We start from the raw sequence: 22,226 nt of genomic DNA, 5'->3' as shown, positions 1-22,226 counted from the left end.
TAAATGTCTTCTTTCAGCACTCTACTCTCCTCAATTTTCCTTATCTAGTAATTTGCAAAGTCGTAATCTGTCTTAACTTTTGTTACCAATTTTTGCTTGTGGGGATGTTGAAGGTATTTCTCACTTTTTTGTATTACAGTAAGTGGGTCCCTTGGAGGTGGCTTGAGTAAGACTCACCACCGTCTTCCTTCCCTCCCTTTGTTTGACACAATCATTTACAAAAATTCTTGTCGTGGTAGAGGATGAGGTGAACAAGTCCTTGATGTACCAAACTGGCTCTGCAATTCAAGAGATTTCAGCATAAAAGTCATGCAAACACATTGAAAATACTGAATGTACATAGATCATATTTATAATAATGTAAATGAATATTGCTCTTGGGTTTTTATCTGTTCAGATTTATGGAACTGTAATTAAAGCATTAGCAAAGATTCTCCAGCTTCATGTTTTCACTTGACACAAATAGTCCAAAAGCCATTTCAACTATTGAGGACTCTTCAGTCCACAAGCAGTGTGTTAATGGAAACATCGCTGAGCTTGGTGTTCTAACGGTGAATTAGAAGGATTAATAAAAATGTTAAGAATATATATAAATGCAATTGAAGCAGCTGGAATATCTTTATAGCTGGACAGTTCCAGATTTCAGGTTTTTCTTCTAAATGTTGATAAATCCATTATAATCCAAACCGTGTGCTGCAGAGCTTCTTTCACCTTGTTTGTTGAAACATGTACAAAGCATGAACCTATTCTCTAGAGAAATATTTATTTCTATATATTTTATTGCACTAGATTATTATGTTTGTAATGAGTTAGTGTATTTGTGTTATCATGTACATAGTGTTGGAGTGACTTAAGAGAGAATTGGCTGAATTTATTGCTCTTAACTTATTTTAGTTGTTTTTATTATAAATTGTTTGCTTTGTGATAACAATTCAGTTTGAAACAATTTATTTTTCATATTTTTTTACTTCAAATTTTTAAAGATATGCACACACACTCACTCTCACACTCTCACACACTCACTCACTCACTCACTCTCACACTATTACACATAATAGGCTCATCCTCCTCACCCCCCTCCTCCTCCTCCTTTCCTTCTCTCTCTCTCTCTCTCTTCTCTCTCTCCTCTCTTCTCTCTCCTCTCTTCTCTCTCCTCTCTTCTCTCTCTCTCTCCTCTCCTCTCTTCTCTCCTCTCTTCTCTCTTTCTTCTCTCCTCTCTCTCAATTTCGTTTTTTGCTTCTGTGTTGGTTCATAAAAGAGTTTAACATGAATAGGTAAATGTTTTCAGTATGAGTGGTATCATGTGTCTATGTGTGTGTCTTGTCTAACATTTAATCTCCCACACCCAACAGGTTTTCTTTGATTTGATGCGTGAGATTCGCTCTCGCAAATTGGAAGACAATAAGAACACCAATGGCAAGGGTAAAGATCCTGGCAAGAGGAAAAAACCCAAGTGCTGCATTCTTTAGGTCAGATGTCCCCCTACTCGACTTAGTCATGCCCTTTGCTTGCAGTGTTATGTATCACCCCTTTCTTATTGGGTTTATAATGTCCTTTGCCTCATATTGGCCTTTTTCTATTCTCTGCCTCTTGATGGACAAATGGCCATGCCTCCTGTAAAAGGGTATTAATGACCTGTGCCTCATGCTGCATGGATGGTGCCTTGCCTTAGTATCGTGGAGAATAGGCCTTATTTGTACGCGTTGTTTTGCCTGTATCCCTTAGTTTAGGTTCATAAATGTGTGGTCCTAGATGCCTAGACTTGTCTGGTATTGCTCTCTCATTACTGGAACGTTAATGCTGGGAAATGTTTTCTTTCCTGTCTTAGTGGGAAGTTGTTGCAGTATTAGACACATTGTTTTAGAAATGGTTTATTTGTGCTTGGTGGAAATTGTTGCAAAAATTTATAGACTTAGTTTATTTCAGTAGCGTTTTTGTTGTGGCATTTTCCTTATTCATGTGTGTAGTAGAAGATTTGTAGCACTGTATATTTTGGCAATGATTGAACATTTTTGTAAACATTATTTTTGTATTAGCTTTTCAGTTCATTACTCAAGTTTCCCAAGTGTGGTGCTTCTTCATATGATGGATAATTTTACATGGTAAATTGGTATAGAGGATTGGTAACTATATCTTATACATTGGCAGCCAAAATTAAGAAAAAACAAACAAATTTGGAACTTGGACAACAGGATAAACTAGCTTTCTCCTTGTAGAGAGCAGCTGCTATATGAATACTGGGACAAGTCGTCATTGTGGACCATATCTTAACAAAAATGTGTTTCATATTTATCAGTCATATTAGATTTTAAGATGCATCCGATCTTTACACCTGCATATTCAATCATAAACATTGCATTTAGGTTAAATATTGAAGAATAAATTGACAGCCATTGTTGTCTTTCAGTAATAAAGAAAAATACACAGGTAGTTCAGTAATAATAGTAGTGGCTTCTGGAATCTTCCCTTATTAAGGCTGCTGATAGCTGAGTGGGTAGAGCTTCTGCCTCACACGTGTGTAGGGCCTCGGGTTCCAGTCTCCTAGACACACTTATATGATTACATGAAATGGTGAATGAAATAATAATTATAATAATTTATTATTATTATTATTGTGAATCCACCAGTAATATAGATTAGAATAAACTCCTTACTTCTCATTGCATGCAAAATGCAAGTTATTGAAGCTACCAATGTCTCCCTAGGGCTTCCTCCCTGTACCAGCTCCTACTTCTCTACCTGCAACATTACAAAATAAACAAATTAAATTTATCTTTGATGGATACTTGCAAATTCTAAGGATGAGACTGTGTACCCCACGAAACCTGCGTCTACTCTCGGGCCTCTTCCAAGCCTGTATTGATCAGTGGTACACTTGACCACTAATTTGGCACGAGGGCAGGACTGTAGCTGATAAACAGAAACGTAACGATGCCCTTGGTATTAAACTGTAGAACCGCATCCTTGCTCTTAGTTGTTGGGAAGATGTTTTGAAAACATCTTGGTTTAGAGATTAGTAATGATTGTTAACCAATGGGTAATTTAGCTCTAATGATAATAGAAAACTATTTAATGTTGCTAAAGATGACTGCAAAATGGAGCAGATCTCTAATTTGTGAAGATATACTGTATATGCTATGATCTTGGATGTTGCTTGGCAGTGGTGGATATGTTTTGCTCCTCCTTGAAAACTACTTAAGTAGTCAAATGTTTCAGGATTTTAAAAATCATTCATTTCATGAACAGTCCATAGATGCAATAGTAGCCCAGGGCAGTGTGACTGGACTACACTACACGCAAAAAGAGAATATGAAGCACATTAATACAAAAAACATTGCAATCCAATGGTGCATCACAGAAAAATAATGGCTGTCTTGGAGGTGCCAAATATACCACTGTCATAAATCTCAAAAGAAAAATTTATAAATACCATAATAACTCTTATTATTATATTAATTTGTAGATATTGATAAAAATCTGTCCCTAACTAAACACTGAAAAATGCTGCAGGTATATGTGTTATGAAATTTTCATGTCTGTGTAGATTCAAACCTCATCTAGATGCTAAAGGATGTTCAACTCTTTACAAGTAACAAATTATATCTGCCATGGGGTACTCATCACTAATTTAGAACTTGTGTCCATAGACTTAACTAAGCTGGTTGTCAACATTCAAGACAGGGCCACACATCTAGTGAGAGCACACTTAATTCACCCAACTCATTGACATACATTCAGACACTACAACTTACAAGAGCACAGTTGGTTTGTGTTTTAAAGATTTCCACAAATTCATACCTCACACTTAGCTTTTCTACAACTCCCTAGAGAATAAACCTCCTTGCAAGAGGTGTTACACTCAAACGGGACAGTTTTAACTCTGATATGCAAAGAGCTTTGCATATTTTTTTCAACTCAAAATATGCAAAGTTATGGAATACATTTTTGGCAGCAGGTTGGCAATCAAAGCATTCAATAACTTCAACAATTCAAACATATTGTAAATAATTGGGTTAATACTGTATTTCAAAATGGTATTTAATAAAGTTTAAGTTGACCATCATTGCTACTGATAACTGTACAGAAAGTCTAGTTCTACCTTACAACAACTAAACTAACAAATGAGACATGCATTATTACTGCACTTACAGACTATGTATATGTAAATTGAGTACAAATGATGACATTATACTGTACCTTAATAATGGAGTGAGAGAAAGGATTACAAGTACATAGCAATGAAACAGTTGTGTATATTATGCATAAATGAAAGGCATGTGTGATCTGATGTAATTTGACTTTTTTAAGCCATGTAGTGTACTACTGTACTCTATAATTGGGAAATGTTCTGGTCTTGTCTTATCAATTCTTTGATTACAGATTTCTGAGGAAGGGGCAAATATTTATTGAACAATATGCATTTCTGGAGTTCCTTAAGTAGAATCCTTTCTGTAATTGTTATTTCAGGTGCAGTGCATGACTGCTGACCTGTTAACCATTTAAATGAGCTTGGCTCTTACTTCTTGACTCTTAATATAGGTGCTCACCTTCCTTCTGAATTCCTTGCTCATAAGTCCCTTTGCTGCGTCTCTTTCTTTCAACTTTACCACATATTATTGTATTGATATATATACATGCATTCCTTTAAGATTTATGAACTCTAATCTACTCTGTTTCTCTGTCGCTCCATTGCAATATTCTGAGATGATCCACCATCTCCCATATTGCAGTATTTATTGCTTTTATGTAATCATATAAGGGACACTGGGTACTTCCCTGGTGACTGGAGGGAGGTGGTCATCCTCCCTTATTAAGAAACCTAGAACCAAGGGTGCTTTAGCTTGTGACTTTTGACCCATTGTCCAATCTAGTTGGAGTTTGGAAACCACTCCTTGGAAAATTCTCTTCATACTACACTTTTAAAGACAAAAAATAAGGGACTAATTTTGCCTTCTTGTTCTGGTAACATTAGGAAGATATGGGGTGTTGCAGTAGTGTTTAAGTACTATTCTTCATGGTATCGTATCCTCTTTCCTGGCTGAGGTTTATTTTATGGTCCTAAGTGTATTGTTCTGGGCATCAAACATGATTTTATAGTTTTGTTACTAAAACATTACAAACTGTCTTATTATTACTTAGTGTCTTGCCTGCATTTGGAGGTCCAAAGTGTCTTACCAGCATTGTAAGACATTTTACTACAGTTTTTGTTGTAAATTATGGTCCAAGAAGCTTGGTCAGTGGACTTAGAGTAACTGCTTTATAAACTGAAGAAAGTAGCTTCACCAATATAGAAAACTAATATATCGTACATACCATGTACAGTATTAATGTACCTAAAATATTGTTCAGTTTTATAAGTGAAATGTATTTGTGAATAATTAAAGCATGAATTGTAATTTTATTGCATCATTAATTATATTTTCATGAAGTTTAATGTGTCAAATATTAAGATTATAATTATTACACAAAATCCATTTGTGTTCATTAGTGCCATACTCCATGTGTATTGGGTTAATTTTAAACTTATTGATACCTCCCATGCCAGAGTAGTGGGAAGCTGATGTATGGTAAATAATCTATCTTCCTTAATAAGAAATTTGGCTTTAAGCATCTTATACCACTGACATATTGCAATGAAAGAATCATTTGCCAAAGAATTATTCTTCTTGACTTGGCTGCATCCAACATTTGCCTGGTTGGATGCTGGCATATACAGTAAATGAAAAGCAGTTATCATTATACCCGAGTTTTAAAATGTATGCAAGACCTCGATCAGTGTTCTTCGAGCTATGGATGATCTGGGGTAATAGGGATAATTGGTTTAATTTAAGGATGCTTCAAGGGATTTTGTGTTCAGTTAAAAGTCTTCCTTGTTGGGACCTTCTTTTGTACTTGTGTTGAGACAACACACACATTGATTAGCAGTGCACAAGACAAGCTTAATAATGGCAGTAGTGATAAAATATATTATTGACCCATTAAGGGAACATATGCCTTGCCCTTAAATCTCATCCTTGAAGTTGGTTGTTGAAGGTCTCCATTAGTATCTGATTATTCCATAATGTAATAAAGGAAAAAAATCTTTGTTATTATATAATGCAGTATAGTAATATAACAATGGCTGCGAGTTGAAGTGAGGCAAGAATAGATGAAGGAACTGAAGTGGCATTAGATGTTATATATAATTGCTGGGATCAAAGTAGTTTTCTATCTACATCCTTTGGATTTTTTAATGGCATTGCTTCCTCTCTGGACTGGGCACACTGGCTTTTTTTTTTTCAAAACGAGAGAGAGAGTGAGAATTTTATACATATACTGTTTATATAGAAAGTATGAGTGGGAGAGAGAGAGAGTGAGACAATGAATAAACAAACTTTAGTGACAATGAGATATCATTTCACTTGATGGGAACAAACAAAAGTATGCTATTGAAGTAAGTTTGGAATACAAAAAGTCATAATGTTTATAATGTTCAAAGTCCACCCAATCACAAAAAAACTTGGCTTCTACCTATAACTTTTAAGATCTTCTCATCTTCTTGGGTTACTTCCTTGTTATGTTGCCTACATTATGAATTGAGATTATCATAATATTTCTCACTAATCTTAATAGAGCTGTTGATAGGATTAGAAAGTTATGTAATGTTAGAAACTTGGGTTGAATGTTATGCCATGTACAAGTTCCTGCATGATCTCTGATCTGTTAATAAAATATTAATTTGTTAATCATACAGGCATGTCATGGATGATGAGCTGTTTCATTTCTTATATATTTTCATTAATATATGCATGATTTGGGTGGTTTTGCCTCTTGTTAGTTGCTGCTTTAATTTGCAAGGAACATAAGAGGCTCAGAAAACTAACATACAGTATTGACATTGTAAACTAGTAATTATTGGCATGATCAATTATTAATTACTGACAATGTAAACCACTAATCATTGGTTAAATTTGTCTCCATTTGACAGATTTGCTGTTGTGTGTGGTTTGTATACAGTACTGGTATCTTGGGAAACCCTCTTCAGATTGATAACTTCTATGCATTTACATACACAATTTGTATATTATACCACAGTAATTAACTGAAGCCTTTAATATATTTACCATGTTTTAAGACAATTGTGTTACATAACCATTCTTTTTACAGGCTTTTTATGACCTGACCCGTTTGATCTCTGCCAGCAAACAACAGGCAGACAGTCCAGCCGAGGCAGAAAACAAGCCGACCAAGTGCTGCTGCATCTCGTAGTGATTGTGTGCTCAAGACTTCACCGCCATACACCCACTTTATCAGTACCACCTATCCAAGATGTCAGCTTGAAACACAATTAGATTTAACTTATAAAATTCTCCTAATTTGAAGAGCAGTGCTTAAATTAAATTATAAATAGAAATAGTAATTGCTTAATATAGGTGTAATGTTGTATTGAAGAATTGTGAGTACAGATTTCATGAACCTTTGTTGAACATCCATAGGTGTATTGAAGATTTTAAATATATGATATGGAGAAGGATTGGCATCATGTGATAGAAAATGTTACCTTTATTTACATAATTTCTAGGGCATTTTCTTTTTGTTGGTAAGAGATCGTATCTGTGTTCATGATTCATCTGTATATCTTGATGAAACTGCCAAATGACACTGTACATTCGTGTTACATGGGAATAACCAGACATTAGGGGTAGTTTGAACATAAATGTATAATGGTGTCGATTTTACATTTGATATACTCATAGTGCTAAGTGTATCTTTATATAGTGTACAAGTCAAATGCTGACCTATATTTTGTTACTATTTCTATCAGTTCAGTGCTTACTATAGATGTAAGATATGAGCCAGTAAAACCAGCATATCCCAATGATGTGAGTTTGTGTGATATTGATCATTAGTTACACTTTTGCACGACATTAGTTGCTCAAAAGATGCAGCACGAGCTCTTTTGTTTTTGTCTGAACTTTATTGACATTTCTTTGTTGACAAATGTCTGAAATGAACTGTGAACTGTAACTACTATTGTTAATCATTCCTTATGTATTTTGCTCTTCTTATTTCTTGGCATCATACTTTGTTTTTCCATAAAGTTAATGAGCATGGCACTGCTCTGCCTTTCAACTTCTAAACTTGAATTATATCCTATAATTGTGATTCAGGTATTCTGAAATTTAGAGGGTTTGCTAAGCCATGTGTAGTTTCCAAAGAATTTTAAAGCATGTAATCCTAACTCCCAAAGGAAGATTAGTGTATTAAGTGGGATTGGATCAGTTGTGCATTCCAAAGAACCTTTCCATTCCTCCTGCTTAGGACATGAATCATCCTTCGCCACTTTCAACATGAGAAGCAACAGTTCTCTGTAGGTTTTGTCTCCAAGCTACAACCAGCATATATATATATATATATATGTGTGTGACACGTACCACATACCAGTACTGTACTTATTCTGCCACTTGTCTTCAAACTGTACTCAAACGCCAAGGTCTTGGACCTGGTTAATCACATCGATTACAAGACATTAGAAGTATATTGTTATTTTTTATCCCCATGTGTTTAACATCATTCAGTTACTATAAACTTATTAGATCATAACTTTAGCTTGTGATTAACCAGGCCCTCAAAGTTAAGGGGTTGTATAAGTGGAAGGTAACATGAGACAAAGAATTACAAAACATTTCCTGTGCCTTTCATTTAATCTTATTAACAGTACCAAGTAAAATTTCCAGTGCCGTCTCCCAGCATTGTTAGTTTATGGAAAAAAAGAAAAAAAAAAGCCACCTCTGTAATTTATTGTGCACAGTAATAGCAATGACATAGCAACTCTTACTTTTGAGTAAATGCCACAATAAGATTATATAATTTATCGTGGAGACGTTTGTGACATTTGTGTCTGTTAATAGAAAGAAATTCATATTATGGCATTTATTTAAAACTTATAATATGGATTGTTTTAACCAATCCAACATTGTAAAGTAAATATATTATACTGTATATGGAAATGTCCATTTAAGTTGTAACTATAATTATGGATGCACAAATATTTTAGCTGCTATGATACCAAGGTACAATTTTGGTTAGGTTGCAGCACAATTTTTGTGAACATTAGTTATAGAAAAATTGTGTGTTTACCATACCTCAGATTCCAATGTAACGGTTAACTTAGAAAAACAAAAGAGATAGTTTATACCTAAGAGGAAGTGCTGATGATGTTATTCAAAACAACCTCTAGTCATGCTTGTCAAGTGGCACAGGTTCTTTGCCAAATTAACAATGACTACCAATATGATTACAAAAAAAAAGACCAGTATGTTGACCATGCAAGAACATTTCCAACATAGGAGAGCTAACTGTGAATGTTTTGCTTTTATTTACCTATTTTAGTCACAGTTTGTACATTGATTATGTAATATATATGTCCGAAAGAACTGTTTTGTTTTATTCTCTTATCAATACAACAGTAATCAAAAGTTGTAATATATTAGGGCGATTTTATATATTTCAGATCACAAAATACCTCATTTCTCACTTTCATGGGGGGTAGGGTATTAGTGATTCTCACTACTCAACTCAGAAGTAATTATCAAAAAAAAGGGCACCAAACCAGGAAGGCTACGTAGCACCATAAAATGTGCAGAATAATCAGAGGGCGCTAAATATCACCAAGAATGCCAATACGAGAATAGAAACTCACAAGGCGAACGATATCAAAAGTATTCGATTCACCAAGAATTCTATTGAGGGACAGGCGACCGCGGGAGATGGTCGGGAAGCAAGACACACGCTCGTCCTGGAAGTCAGGATATGCAAGACTGTAAGAGGGACAATGCAATTTGGACAATAAGGAGCAGGGCAGCGCTCCATTATGTGACTCGAGTTAAGCGTGTATGGCCAATACACAACCTCGCCAGAGCCGTTTCCCCTCGCTGGTTAGATGGTAGGAGGAAGGCCATGAAGACTATTTTTAAGAGTACGCAGTTTGTTACCAGTGACAGAAGACCAACAATCCTGCCAACGGGTAAGGATGGAGGAATGAATAACTGGGTAAAAGTCGGAATAAGGAATACCTTTACAGGAAATGGGACAAGAGCTGCCAGCTTCCCTAGCGGCAGCGTCTGCCGCTAGGGAAGCTGTCAGTGGCCTAACACTCATTTAAAGACACCAGTAAGGCTGGGAACCCAGCAAAACAACTGATTTAAATATACTGGAAATAAGAAACAGCCAATGTTGAATCTCGACGACCACTGGCTGGACCGGATTAAAGGACCCGAGAGCCATGAGGGCACTACGAGAGTCAACGCCAACCACAAAGGTAGATTGACAACGAGAAAGCAAGAGACGAAGAGCATAGAGAATAGCACAAAGTTCTGCTGTGATGATGCTAGTCTCCGTTGCAGGCGACACATATACGTGTGGTCAGGAAAAACAACAGAGTAGCCAACACCATCTGCAGACAGACCCATCGGTGAAGATGGAAATGGAGTGGGAGTGTGAAGAATCAGCTCAGAAGAAATATGAGCATTACTCTTTGGGAAAGGATCAAAGACTATGATTATTCATTAACCAAATCTTCCACACAGTGTAGTGTAGCATCTTGTGAAACCAGTATAGTCTCGCATGTAGTGAAATACTGCTCAACTCTATGCCAAGAATGACATGGAAGGCCATGTAGAGAAATTTAAACAATTGAGCTAAAGTTGCAAGAACCAACAGCCGTACAAGGTTAACAGATTAGTTTAAAATGACTTATCATTACTAATATGGTAACAAAGCTGCTTAATAACTTATGATCTTGTTGTTCTGTGCTAATATCAGTAGGTTATCCATTAGTTCCATAATTGACGGTGGTTTAGATCCCAAATCATTATTAGCCAATGTTCGGAGTGTACAATGAACTATGTACATGTTGGTTTAAACTCATTAAACAGTAAATAGGCACCCAGGAGGTAAGTCAGCTTCTTGTGGGGTTCCATTCTGGAGGGGATGGGGGGGGGGAAGTCAGTAATTCAATCCGGGGGGGGGGGGGGGGAAGAGACCTCGATATAAGCCTAACATGCGAACAAGCCTGAATGGTCCCCAGGACTATATGCAACTGAAAACTCACACCCCAGAAGTGACTCGAACCCATACTGCCAGGAGCAACGCAACTGGTATGTACAGGACGCCTTAAACCAAACATATATATATATATTTACACTGGCTGTCTGTCCGCCGACACAATGAATTATTATTATTATTGCACAAAGAAATCACATTAATGTGATGTATCAATGAGAAACAATATTGTGTGTAACTTATTGCTGTTTTCATTAATTTTATTTTTACTTAATAGTTAACAATATTAGTTATTAACGAGAAAATAAATTCGTAAATAATGATTACGGGCTATTCATGCCCGTGCCACTTCTTGGGTGGCTTAATGTTCGTCAATCAATCAATAATGACTTTGTACCACACGCAAATAACTAGCTTAAATGGATCTTTGGTGGGATTATACCACAGGAAGCTTTTGTAATTATTATAAATTAATGTATAATATACGTAACTATTATATAAAATAATGTATATATATGTTAGGCTTGTATCAATCATCTCAAGATAGATCCTTCCCCCATCCCCAGTGGATAGGGGACTTCACCCAAGATTCTGGACTGGGAGTCTACAATGAGCCTATGAGCAGTTGTACGACTGAAACCATGAGGTACGTTCACATACGAGTCACTTCAAGTCTCTATACATTACTCTTCACTAAACACTGCTCGTTCTACCGAGCCAACAAAATATGACAATTGTAAAATCAATATTCCCTGTGCAGTTACTGGCGCTCTGCCGAATTTGCACTTTAGACAACACTTTGCTGGTCACTTGAACTTACCCATATGATTAGTGGCTAGTGTCAGACATATATAGTTAGACATACGTACTAGTGGCTGTACAAGAATGTAACAACTCTTGTATATATCTCAAAATTATGGGCAGTCCTCAGCCTGTCTGACGAGGGGTGTTGGAGGCCGCACACGACAACTGGGTACTGCTGAGTACTAGACCAGTACCTCACTCCCACCATCACCTTCCACGTCAGACGCCGTCATGCCGCAAGTCTTTCTTATTCATTTTTGCCTCAGAGAACATCAAGTTTCTTCTGAAACTTCTTCACGGGTGTCAACACTTCGCCTCAGCAGTGTTTCAAGATCTGCACTACACGACAATGTCCAGATTCTTGTTTCCAGCCGCGCAATAAAGAGGGAGTCCATTCCTACCGGTATCTCGGAGCTACTAGAGAAGGTCTGCCTCGTCCCGGAGACTCGTCAAGCCTCCCTATTGGCTACCGAGGGCGTTGACCTGTGACGCGAGTAACTACCTACCCACCAGTTCCAGCATGCTTCATGGCTTATTATGTCCTGCGTGTAGTTTGGGGAGCAGTTACAGTCCCACTCCTGTGCCAGGTAAGACCACTACGGGCTCACCATAGCCCGTGCTACTTTGGATCTTTTGTTCTAAGTAGCTGAATCTAAAAACAACAACAAGTTCGGGGAGGGAATCCTTCTCAAAGCAGGAGAGACACACATTATGGCGGACTAGGTGAATAGATGCAACAGGTGACAGGAAACGTGCCCAACCGTTTCTGTCCAGCCCGGTGATTAAACCCCGGTTCCTTGAGTGTGAGTCGAGGACATCGACAATTGCGCTACATGACTCATAATTATCAATTATGATAATTATATCCCAGCTCCTGGTCCTCATACCCCTTCCAAATGCTATAGTCCCACTGGCTCAATGTGGGAACCGAGTAACAACGGCAGCAATATTATCTGCAATTGCATGTAATATTATTAAATGATGTCGGATTTTCCGACACTCAACGCTCTTCCCTTCACATTGCCTGGCGCCTAAACTTTATACACATAAAGTGACCCCCATAAATCAGAGTATTTCCTCAAGTTTCGACAACTGCAATCGTGTAGAATAGGTTAATAAGTCTTCCATATGCAGGTACAATTTATTTATGTTCTCAGTGTCAGAGAAATATATCCATCAGTAAACTCTGTGAACAACGTACACACAACATGGCTCTTAGGCATGAACTTGACTAACTTCTCGAGGGTTATTAAGGCAACAAAGGTGCAGGACTAAAGTAAACTCTCAGTGTAGGCGAAGAGTCACAATAACGTGACTAAAGTATGTTGACCAGACCACACACTAGAAGGAGAAGGGACGACGACGTTTCGGTCCGTTCTGGACCATTCTCAAGTCGATTGTCGACTTGAGAATGGTCCAGGACGGACCGAAACGTCGTCGTCCCTTCACCTTCTAGTGTGTGGTCTGGTCAATAAACTCTCAGTGTATATCTCCCAGTAATACATTTCACAAACAGCTAGTATTTTATTCCCCCGTTGTCGGGGACAGGAAGCTTGTAATTTATGTTCACTGAGACCCCCTTAGCTCAAGATGCAACCTGAAACAAGTTACCCAACTTTCAGATACTAATTTATGACTAGTTTATTGGCTTCAGTAAGATTATGTCCAATGTTAAACGTTGGACATAACCTTACTGAAGCCAACATACAAGTCGAGCACTCATCCACCGTCTACGATAGACATGACTAGCACTGAGGGCCAGCCAGAGGCTCAGGGCCCGCGCAGGAATATACTTGAAAAAACTATATACTTCTAGGCGAATATATGCGTCAAATTAAGAGGAAAAGGTCCCATGTCTCTGTGCTGCTCGAGAACTGAACTCGGGCACCTTGGTTGCGAGCCGACGACGTAGACCACTAATCTTAGGAGAGGTGCAGAGAAAACGTTCAACCAGTTTTTGCATTTTCAGAAACAAGATCAAAACTTAATCACTGTTGTGCTTTGTTAATACTTTGTCGATATAACAAGAGCGTTACAGGTTATAATTTTGAGGACTTCAACAACCTCATTAGTCATTACTGAATGAAGCATGTGATGCTAGGTGATTACAACTAGGCGAGTACACACACACACATACACACACAGGATTGTAGGATCCTCCAAGAGGACTTGAAAAAGTTGCAGAGATGGTCGGAGAAATGGCTACTGGAGTTTAACACGAGTATGTGTCAAGTGATGGAAATGGGAACAGGCGACAGGCGACCAATGGGACAGTTCACAATGAAGGGAAACTACCTCCCCGTGATGACTCGTGACGACCTGGCAGTGGACGTAACGTCAAAAATAACTCCTGAGGCACATATAAATAGAATAACATCAGCAGTGTACTCTACGCTAGCAAAAGTTGGAACATCATTCAGAAACCTAAGTCAAGAGGCATTTAGAGCACTTTACACTACCTACGTGAGACCAGTCTTAACGTATGAAACCCCATCATGGAACCCCCCACCCGCTGAAAAACAAAAGAAACTGGAAAAGGTTCAGAAGTTTGCGACAAGGCTCTTCCCAAAATTGCGAGGGATGGGATAGGAAGATCGAATGCAAGAACCGATTCTGACGACGCTAGAAATAAGGAGAGAGAGAGAGAGAGAGAGGGGAGTCATAGCAGAGACGTACAAAATACTTTAGGTGGATTAAGAGAGTGGAAATAGATGAAATGTTCACACTGAATAATAACAGAAGGAGGGGACATGGGTGGAAGCTGAAAACTCAAATGAGTCACAAAGATGTTAGAAAGTCTTCATTTAGCGTGAGAGTAGTGGGAAATGGAATGAACTAAAGAAGCAGTTTGTGGAAACAAACTCTATTCATCATTTTAAAAAGTAGATATGATAGGGAAAGATGACACGAGTCATTGATTTAAACAACCGGCGGCTGGAAAGAGGCGGGGTCGAAGAGCTAATGCTCAATCCTGCAAGCACAAATAGGTGAGTACAAATAGGCCAGTGCGCGCGCGCACACCCACACACTGGAGAAAAATAAGGAATGGGGCAGACATGATAATGTCACACTAAATACTAATGGGCAATTGACTATGTAGATCGAGAAGCAGCATTCACAGTGAGAAACAATAGAACAGGGGACACAGATGGAAACACAGATGTCACAAGAAACTTTTTCAATCTAAGAGTCGTAAATATGTGAAACGAACTAAATGAGGAAGTTGTCAAAGGAATTTGGTACACATTTTTAAATGAAAATATAATAAAAATACGAGTAAAAAAAGAGTCACTTTTGGAGGGGTCTTTTGGAGGGGTCACTTGGAGGGGTCGACCCTCCAAATACACCTGGCTGAGTACACACTCAGCTAGACATTAGAAAGAACTTTTTCAGTGTCAGAGTAGTTAGTAAATGGAATGCATTAGGAAGTGATGTGGTGGAGGCTGACTCCATACACAGTTTCAAATGTAGATATGATAGAGCCCAATAGGCTCAGGAACCTGTACACCAGTTGATTGACGGTTGAGAGGCGGGACCAAAGAGCCAGAGCTCAACCCCCGCAAACACAACTAGGTGAGTACACACACTCTCGCGTGCGAGTATCTCTTCTTCCCTCCTCCTTCTCGTATTTCAAGACCACTCGCAAAAATCATGTCTAATGCTGGCAAAGGAAGAGATCTATATTATGATCCCTCTGGTAGTTGTTACCGTCGGTCCTCACATAAGGGTCGTTGCTATAATTATAGTTCCAAATCAACCTTGACAATTCACTAGGAAAAGGTGTCCCGTCTCCCCATTGGAAACCATTTCCATTGTTCTGAAGACCGATGTACACATCTGTAAAGAGTCCAAGATGAGCAACTATGAGTTTATCATAAGACTAAGTTGATTAATTAATTATATGGCAAATAGAGATCGTGCTTGTGTACGCATACATATGATACACAGACATTCGTACACAAACATTCACACATGTACAAACATCCATATAGGAGTGTGCACGCAAAAGCAATAGAAGGCTACCAACTATGAGTACAATGGTCAACATTTTACCGATATTGACAAATTGGAGACAATTAAGTCCGTTTCCGCGTTTTACCAAACTGTTAATGATATAATACTCTGACTTAAAACTAAATCAAGAAGCTTTCTAAGATATCAACCGTAATATATAAACAAAGGTTCAGTTGCTCCTGCCAACAGGCACATCTCCTGTGCCAGGTGAGTACGACGGGCTCACCATAGCCCGTGCTGCTTGGAAATTTTTGTTCCGAGTAGCTGAATCTAAAAAAAAGAACATCAGTAACAGTTCCTGCCAAAGATTGCTCTACAGCAAATCGTCTTGATAATGGACCGTCCTGGATCATTATCAAGTCGACTGAATAATGGCCTATCGACTTGATAATGGTCCAGGACGGAACGAAACGTCGTCTCATCATCTTCTGGTGTGTGGTTTAGTGCTCATATCTTCAAGCCGTGTTATTGTGACTCATCGTCTAACTGTGATGTGCTTGTGTCTGAAACTAGGCACAGATATAATAAAATATTTAATGATGGGGGTCAGAATTGGTCTCCTAGGGATTCCTTCTCACATTGGCTTTGAGCGCATTATAGAACTGGTGAGCTAGCCAAAGTATGTGTTCTTAAAGTGGAAGGTACTTGCCAGCTTGGGCTGCCTTTGAGCAGCATAAGGACATTAATGTATCGGGAACTGCAACAAAATCAAGCAGACTTGAGGAAAAGTGAAATTCATACTAGTTATTCCATCTATCATCCTTCTATTATGCAGGAAGAGCCATGCAACAATCAAGAGGACGTGGAGTAATGTTATATGTAAAAGGAGGACTGAAATGCAACTAACAATGCGGAACTGAACACCATGTGACACTCAAAATTGAGTGTCACAGAGGTGCAACAGGTACTCTGAGAGAGAACTCTATCAACATCAGAGGCCCCAGACTGTTCAACACGCTTCCACTACACATTAGGGGCATAACTGGCCGACCCCTCACAGTGTTCAAGAGAGAAATTGATAAGCACCTCCAAAGGATACCTGATCAACCAGGCTGTGACTCATACGTCAGGCTGCGAGCAGCCGCGTCCAACAGCCTGGTTGATCAGTCCAGCAACCAGGAGGCCTGGTCGACGACCGGGCCACTGGGACGCTAAGCCCCGGAAGCACCTCAAGGTAACCTCTAGGTAGGTAACCGCAACCTACGAAAGAAAAATAGGTAGGAGAGACACAGAGAAACTAGAGTAGATTAAATCTTATACACTCCTTACTTTTGTTTATCAAGTTCAAGGCCATCTGCATTTGTTCGAAAGTGTAGAAAATGGCTAATCTGAAGCCTGGGAGGTTCTGGCAGTACTGCTTTGCAAAGTCGAAGTTATGGTTTGCTTGGGATGATGGTATAAAGTAGTAGTGGCCGTCCTCCGCCTGGACTGCATTAAGCTCTCCCTTCAGAGAGTCTGAAAAGGACGAAATTCATAGAGATCATAGTTGTATGGGTGTCTCCACCTCTCGTTTCCTGCACATATTCAGGCTTTTTAGTGATCTTTTAATCTCTTAGCACTTTTGCACACCTGGGTCGCAAATAAACGACGCGTAAATACCGGTATTTTGACCACTAGTTGCTGTAGCGTCGTAAATTTACGCGCGATTAAAAAATATTTGTATAAAATCCAATTCTTATTCGATCGACTTGGGGATAGTATGAAAAAGTTTACCATTAAATTTTCGTTTTCTCTAAAGCGCACATGGCCTATTTGGGAGAACGGCATTGTATTGTAACTTATTGGAAAGACTATTGTATTGTTGACACGGCGAGTGTAATCGCCCACTTCACACACTCTTGGTGTAGGCCGCGATCATGATTCTACATTTATATGCATATGTCCGTATAGGGAATTTAATTGCGATCACAGTGATACCAAATTTAACGCTATAGGACAATGTGGAGTTGACAACCCTGAAAAGAATAGAAACATTTCGTCGCTGTTTGGAGCTCACGGCTAGTGATCAATGTAGTTCTTTAGCTTTTTGTGTGATTTAACCCATGCTTTGGTGACATATACATATGTTCTTATAGATCATTCTATTGCAAACACATTGGTACAAAAATAAAATCTGTATATCGAAAATTAAGGTCAGGGCAGCGAAAAGAGTATGCACTTTTCCGTGTTGCCGCTCGGTCACCCGAAAACGTCAAGGGCACCTCGGGGTACGTCCAGTCCATTTCGTCGAGGGCGTGAAGGTGATAATTATTAAGACGCAATTCGTCAGGGCAATAGGTCAAAAATCCTTATGAGAGGCCCCAAGAGTACCGGATTTCTGAATAGGAAGATCAACTGCCACAAGCCAGTCTTCGGGAGCAGACGGCGTCTCCCAAATAGGAATATAAACAGCAAATACTGAAAGGTACCGTGTGGGAGATGACGAAGCATCTTAATGAACGCTGTCTGAGCCCGCCACTGTAGAACGACAGAGAGATATGGTAGACTGGAGTTTTAAGAGCAAGAAGAGATCGTTATAGGTTAGCTGGAGGTGAATGTGAAAGACCAAGTTACGAGACTCAAGAAGGGGATTACGAGAAAGGAAAGTAGGAAAAAATTGGCAACAGGATTTAATGGCAGAAAAGTGAGAACCCAATGCGATCGCGACCAACTCCGGATCCGCAATAACAGAGCCATGGAGGCGAAGGACAGGCGAGAGGTCTGGAACAAACTTGAAAACAATCTTACTAGATTCTTCTAGATCTGAGGGAGAGGAGTGTCAACCGTAATGGTTGAGACATAGGACCTCCAACTCTCCCATTCAGTAGTACGGATGGTCCTACTGGCCACCGCACACGCCTTCCGAAACAAAAGAAAATAATCAGGAGTCAGTGTACGGCGGTGAGTCTTCCAGGCTGCACGCTTACACCGTACAGCCCGATCATAGTCCGAACTCTAACAGGGAACCCATTTCCGCGCGCCACTGGAGGCATAGCGAGGAACAGAGGGCATCGTCCAAGAGGGTCTCACGAAAAAGGCAGGTCGGGCAGGGTGGAAAGAGGAGCGTAGAGGGTGAAAAAGATTCCAGTCCGCCTTATCAAATTCCCACCAAAGGAACGAGAGTGAGAGAGAGAGGAGGGCGGAAAGAGAACAATATGAGAAGGAAGGGAAAATAGTCACTGTTATGGAGGTCGTCCAGTACCGTCCACGACAGGTCTAAATAAATGGAGAACGAGCAGAGGTCTTGTTCTCCATTTTGAGGACAATTTTATAAATTTCATAATATATAAAATGTTAAATTATCTAATATAAAATTTAAAAAATATTCCAACAAAAATAACTTTGAATAACAATTTTATAAACTTATTGAATAAGATATTTGTGTTTTAAAGTTACTGACAGATATGGACGCACCTTCGGTGTAGCCCATGACAGAGTTGGTGTTGGTGGTGAGGGTGTTGAAGGGCGGACTGTGGCTGGCGTGGAGACACGTCCAGGCTCCCGGCCCCTGACGGACTGCCGTCCACGCCATGCACTGAGGGGTTCCCGCCACCACCGAACACATCATCTTACACTGGTCTGTAAGAGGTGTAGTGTACTTTAGTTAATGGATTTTTTGGGGTCCAATAGTACATATTGGTACGTTGGACCAAATATTTGTTGTAAGTACTATCATTTTTTCATACAGGTGTGTACAGGGAGAGATGACTGCTGGTTCGTGTTAACAAGCTGAGAGTTTGTCCTTCCCATGGCTCGTGGTAAGTCTTACACTACTAGTTTCCCCTGGTTGTTAAACAACTCGCCAGTTGTTTAACAACCAGGTACCCATTTACTGCTGGATGACCAGAAGCGTACAGTTAATGATTGGCGCCTAGTCAATCCTCCCCGGCCAATGACTCGAACCATGGGCTGTCTCTCTACGACCTTTTACAAAATTAATAACACAAAAATGGACTAATTTCCATGTACAATTAACAGTTCATATTTTGCACAAGCCTCTTTAACAGCTGGAGGTAGTAACAGTTTAAGAGAACAAGTTGAGTGTCACCTGGTTGCTGGGGGTTGGGGAAGGGGGGAAGAGGGTTGGGGGAGGGTGGTCGGGGTCAGGAGGGACCCACCTAGAGAGGTGACGTTGTAGCTGGTGTAGGAGTCGCTCCTCTGGAAGGCGAAGCCCGGAGCGATAAAGTGGTCCCATCGGGCGACCGCCTCGATGCCCACCACCACCACCACCAGCCCTGCCACCCACCACGCACACATTCTCCTCTTCCTCATAAACCAGAAAACGACACGTATCTAAAAACAAAAAGGTGAATTTAAAATGATTCTTTCAAGCTTAGTGTATCTGTAATGAGGGAGCATTACAAGGGAAGGTTGTGTAAGGTGAAGCAGCACCCCGGGGGGCCACAGAGAGTACAATCTGTGGCCCCGGGGTAGTGTGTGTGTGTGTACACTCTGGATACTCAGCCAAGGTTTAGGGTGAAGTGTTATCCCAAATAAAACACAACGCTTTCTTTACTTGTCAAGGTTAATTAAGCACTGGAAGACTGGCGATACCAAAACGTCTACTCTGGTTGCGCCTCGTAATCTCACATCAATTTAGCCAGCTTGCTTGTGACTGGAATGATTAGCAAGTCAAAGTTATTGTCTTTGATTAGTAAAGTGAGGCGAGGGCAGGTGCGGAGGTCCATCTTGTTCTCAGGTGTCGTAATGATCTTGCTATGCTGCGTCTATCGTAATGTCGACGATACTAATACATGACGATAAGAACATCATTCTGAATTAAAATTGACCTTTAATGCAATCTAGTGTGCACTGTCTAGGGGTCGTGGCACAGTGGTCGTTGTCAGTGGTCGTTGCAAAGAGTTGTGATCAAGGGTCATTGTCAGGGATCAAACTCAGAGGGGTAGAGGCAGTTTAGTGGATGGTTAGGTAGTAGTGGAGGGTCGTGGTCAGAGGTCGTAGTCATGGGCAAGTCCTCGTACCCACTGAAACTTCAACTATACTCAACTAAATCCATTAAACAAAATACCTCATAATGTAACTTGTTCTTTGATGCCCACAAGCTAATGAGTCTACCTCTTCTCTGACGAGGCACTTCAGGCTCACTAACCACGCTTAGCCTCACACTCTACGTCATAAACCACTATGTTAAAATAATAATGGTGCTCTGCTTAGACTAATACTTAGGACCAGCAGGCGACTTTCTCTGAACCACACCCAGTACACCAACACCCAGTACACCAAACACACCCAGTACACCAAACACACCCAGTACACCCCGCTTTGCAGGGGCGTAAGTCACCTGCACGCGTGCAGTTGACTTACTGGTGTATGCATAAATAAGGTTGTTTTGCCGATTGCCAACAGCAACCAATATTCCTCTTCCCCTCTGTGGTGACCTCTGTGACCTCCGCCACCACCGGCACACGAGACGCTGACTCGCATAACAGCGGCATATAAAACCTAAATAGATCCATTCAAAGGAGTATGCACAGTCTGCGTTACACCGGTACTGGAGACCATGGTCGCTGGTCCCCGGTGGCTTGTGCATAATGGTCGCTGGTCTCTGGAAGATCAGCATTTTCACAGCCTCATTGTCAGCTTAATTTGGTATTATTTCAAAGTTTATTTTTTCAGATTCATAATTTTCTCTCACCTTCATTTGCTGTCTTGCAGACTTTGTTTTTGATTACATCCAGGACTCTCTTCCTCCAAGTTTGATCAACACAAAGGGGTCCCGTCTTTCAAAGATAATTTCCTCATAGTAAACTCTCTCCGAATATTAGGAGATTCACTTCCATTTTGTGTGATGTCTCTGAGGCTCTCTCAGTACTAGACCGGTTCTACTCTCTTTTGTATTATACTGTATTTCTTCCAATATTGTCCAAGCACTTGGACTGGACGGTAGAGCGTCAGTCTCGCTTCTTGTCGGTCGGCGTTCAATCCTCGACCGTCCTAGAGGTTGAGCACCATTCCTTTCCCCCGTCCCATCCCAAATCCTTATCCTTTCCAAGTACAATATAGTCGTACTTTCTCCTGATAATTACCTTACCTTCTTTCAGTATTTTGCTGGTCAGAGATGGCTTATAGACTGATGCTTCCGAAACCCTTTCTCCTAATGTTACTGTAATTCCCCAGTGTGATCAAAGGCTTCATCTGCCACTGTCAGTTAGTTTACACAAAACCCCAGAGTAGTGTGCCACTGAGGCGACCCCCACACCAAGTCCTCCTCACCTGTCCAATCTCCTACTGCTTAGTATTCTTCAGGACAGATAGTATTAGTATTTGAACTGTTAGTTTTGCTTCTGAAACTGCAAATATTACATGTTTAATCTCGCATACTCTGTCAACTTTAAACAGTTATTTGGCACGTGTCGCCAATGTTG

The 22,226-nt window shown here is 39.9% G+C and overlaps 2 protein-coding genes across 14 annotated transcripts in view; one reads left to right on the top strand and one right to left on the bottom strand.

Annotated features, from left to right (window-relative positions):
* The window catches only part of Rala (Ras-like protein A), a 65,615-nt gene extending 56,199 nt beyond the window's left edge, over positions 1 to 9,416 (top strand). For 7 of the 12 annotated variants that reach the window (XM_045746002.2, XM_069338269.1, XM_069338267.1 and 4 more), the window contains one exon: positions 7,147 to 9,416. In XM_045746002.2, the coding sequence (XP_045601958.1) occupies positions 7,147 to 7,248 (102 nt within the window). In that variant the 3' untranslated portion in view covers positions 7,249 to 9,416. Of the gene's footprint in view, positions 1 to 1,352; positions 1,470 to 7,146 lie in introns of all 12 variants that reach the window. The other 5 variants (XM_069338265.1, XM_045746003.2, XM_045746004.2 and 2 more) reach the window with 2 other exon arrangements.
* A 3,560-nt stretch (positions 9,417 to 12,976) lies between these two features.
* The window catches only part of LOC123760552 (uncharacterized), a 92,771-nt gene continuing 83,521 nt past the window's right edge, over positions 12,977 to 22,226 (bottom strand). For both annotated transcript variants that reach the window (XM_069338264.1, XM_045746241.2), the window contains 4 exons: positions 19,959 to 20,133; positions 19,255 to 19,419; positions 17,131 to 17,316; positions 12,977 to 15,684 (listed from right to left, as the gene is read on the bottom strand). In XM_069338264.1, the coding sequence (XP_069194365.1) occupies positions 15,503 to 15,684; positions 17,131 to 17,316; positions 19,255 to 19,419; positions 19,959 to 20,112 (687 nt within the window). In that variant the 5' untranslated portion in view covers positions 20,113 to 20,133 and the 3' untranslated portion in view covers positions 12,977 to 15,502. The remainder of the gene's footprint in view (positions 15,685 to 17,130; positions 17,317 to 19,254; positions 19,420 to 19,958; positions 20,134 to 22,226) is intronic.

The sequence above is a fragment of the Procambarus clarkii genome, chromosome 39 (genome assembly GCF_040958095.1).
Source record: "Procambarus clarkii isolate CNS0578487 chromosome 39, FALCON_Pclarkii_2.0, whole genome shotgun sequence".
Classification (NCBI taxonomy): domain Eukaryota; kingdom Metazoa; phylum Arthropoda; class Malacostraca; order Decapoda; family Cambaridae; genus Procambarus; species Procambarus clarkii.
Note: the sequence above shows the minus strand (reverse complement) of the source record. Positions and strands in the feature narration are given on the sequence as shown.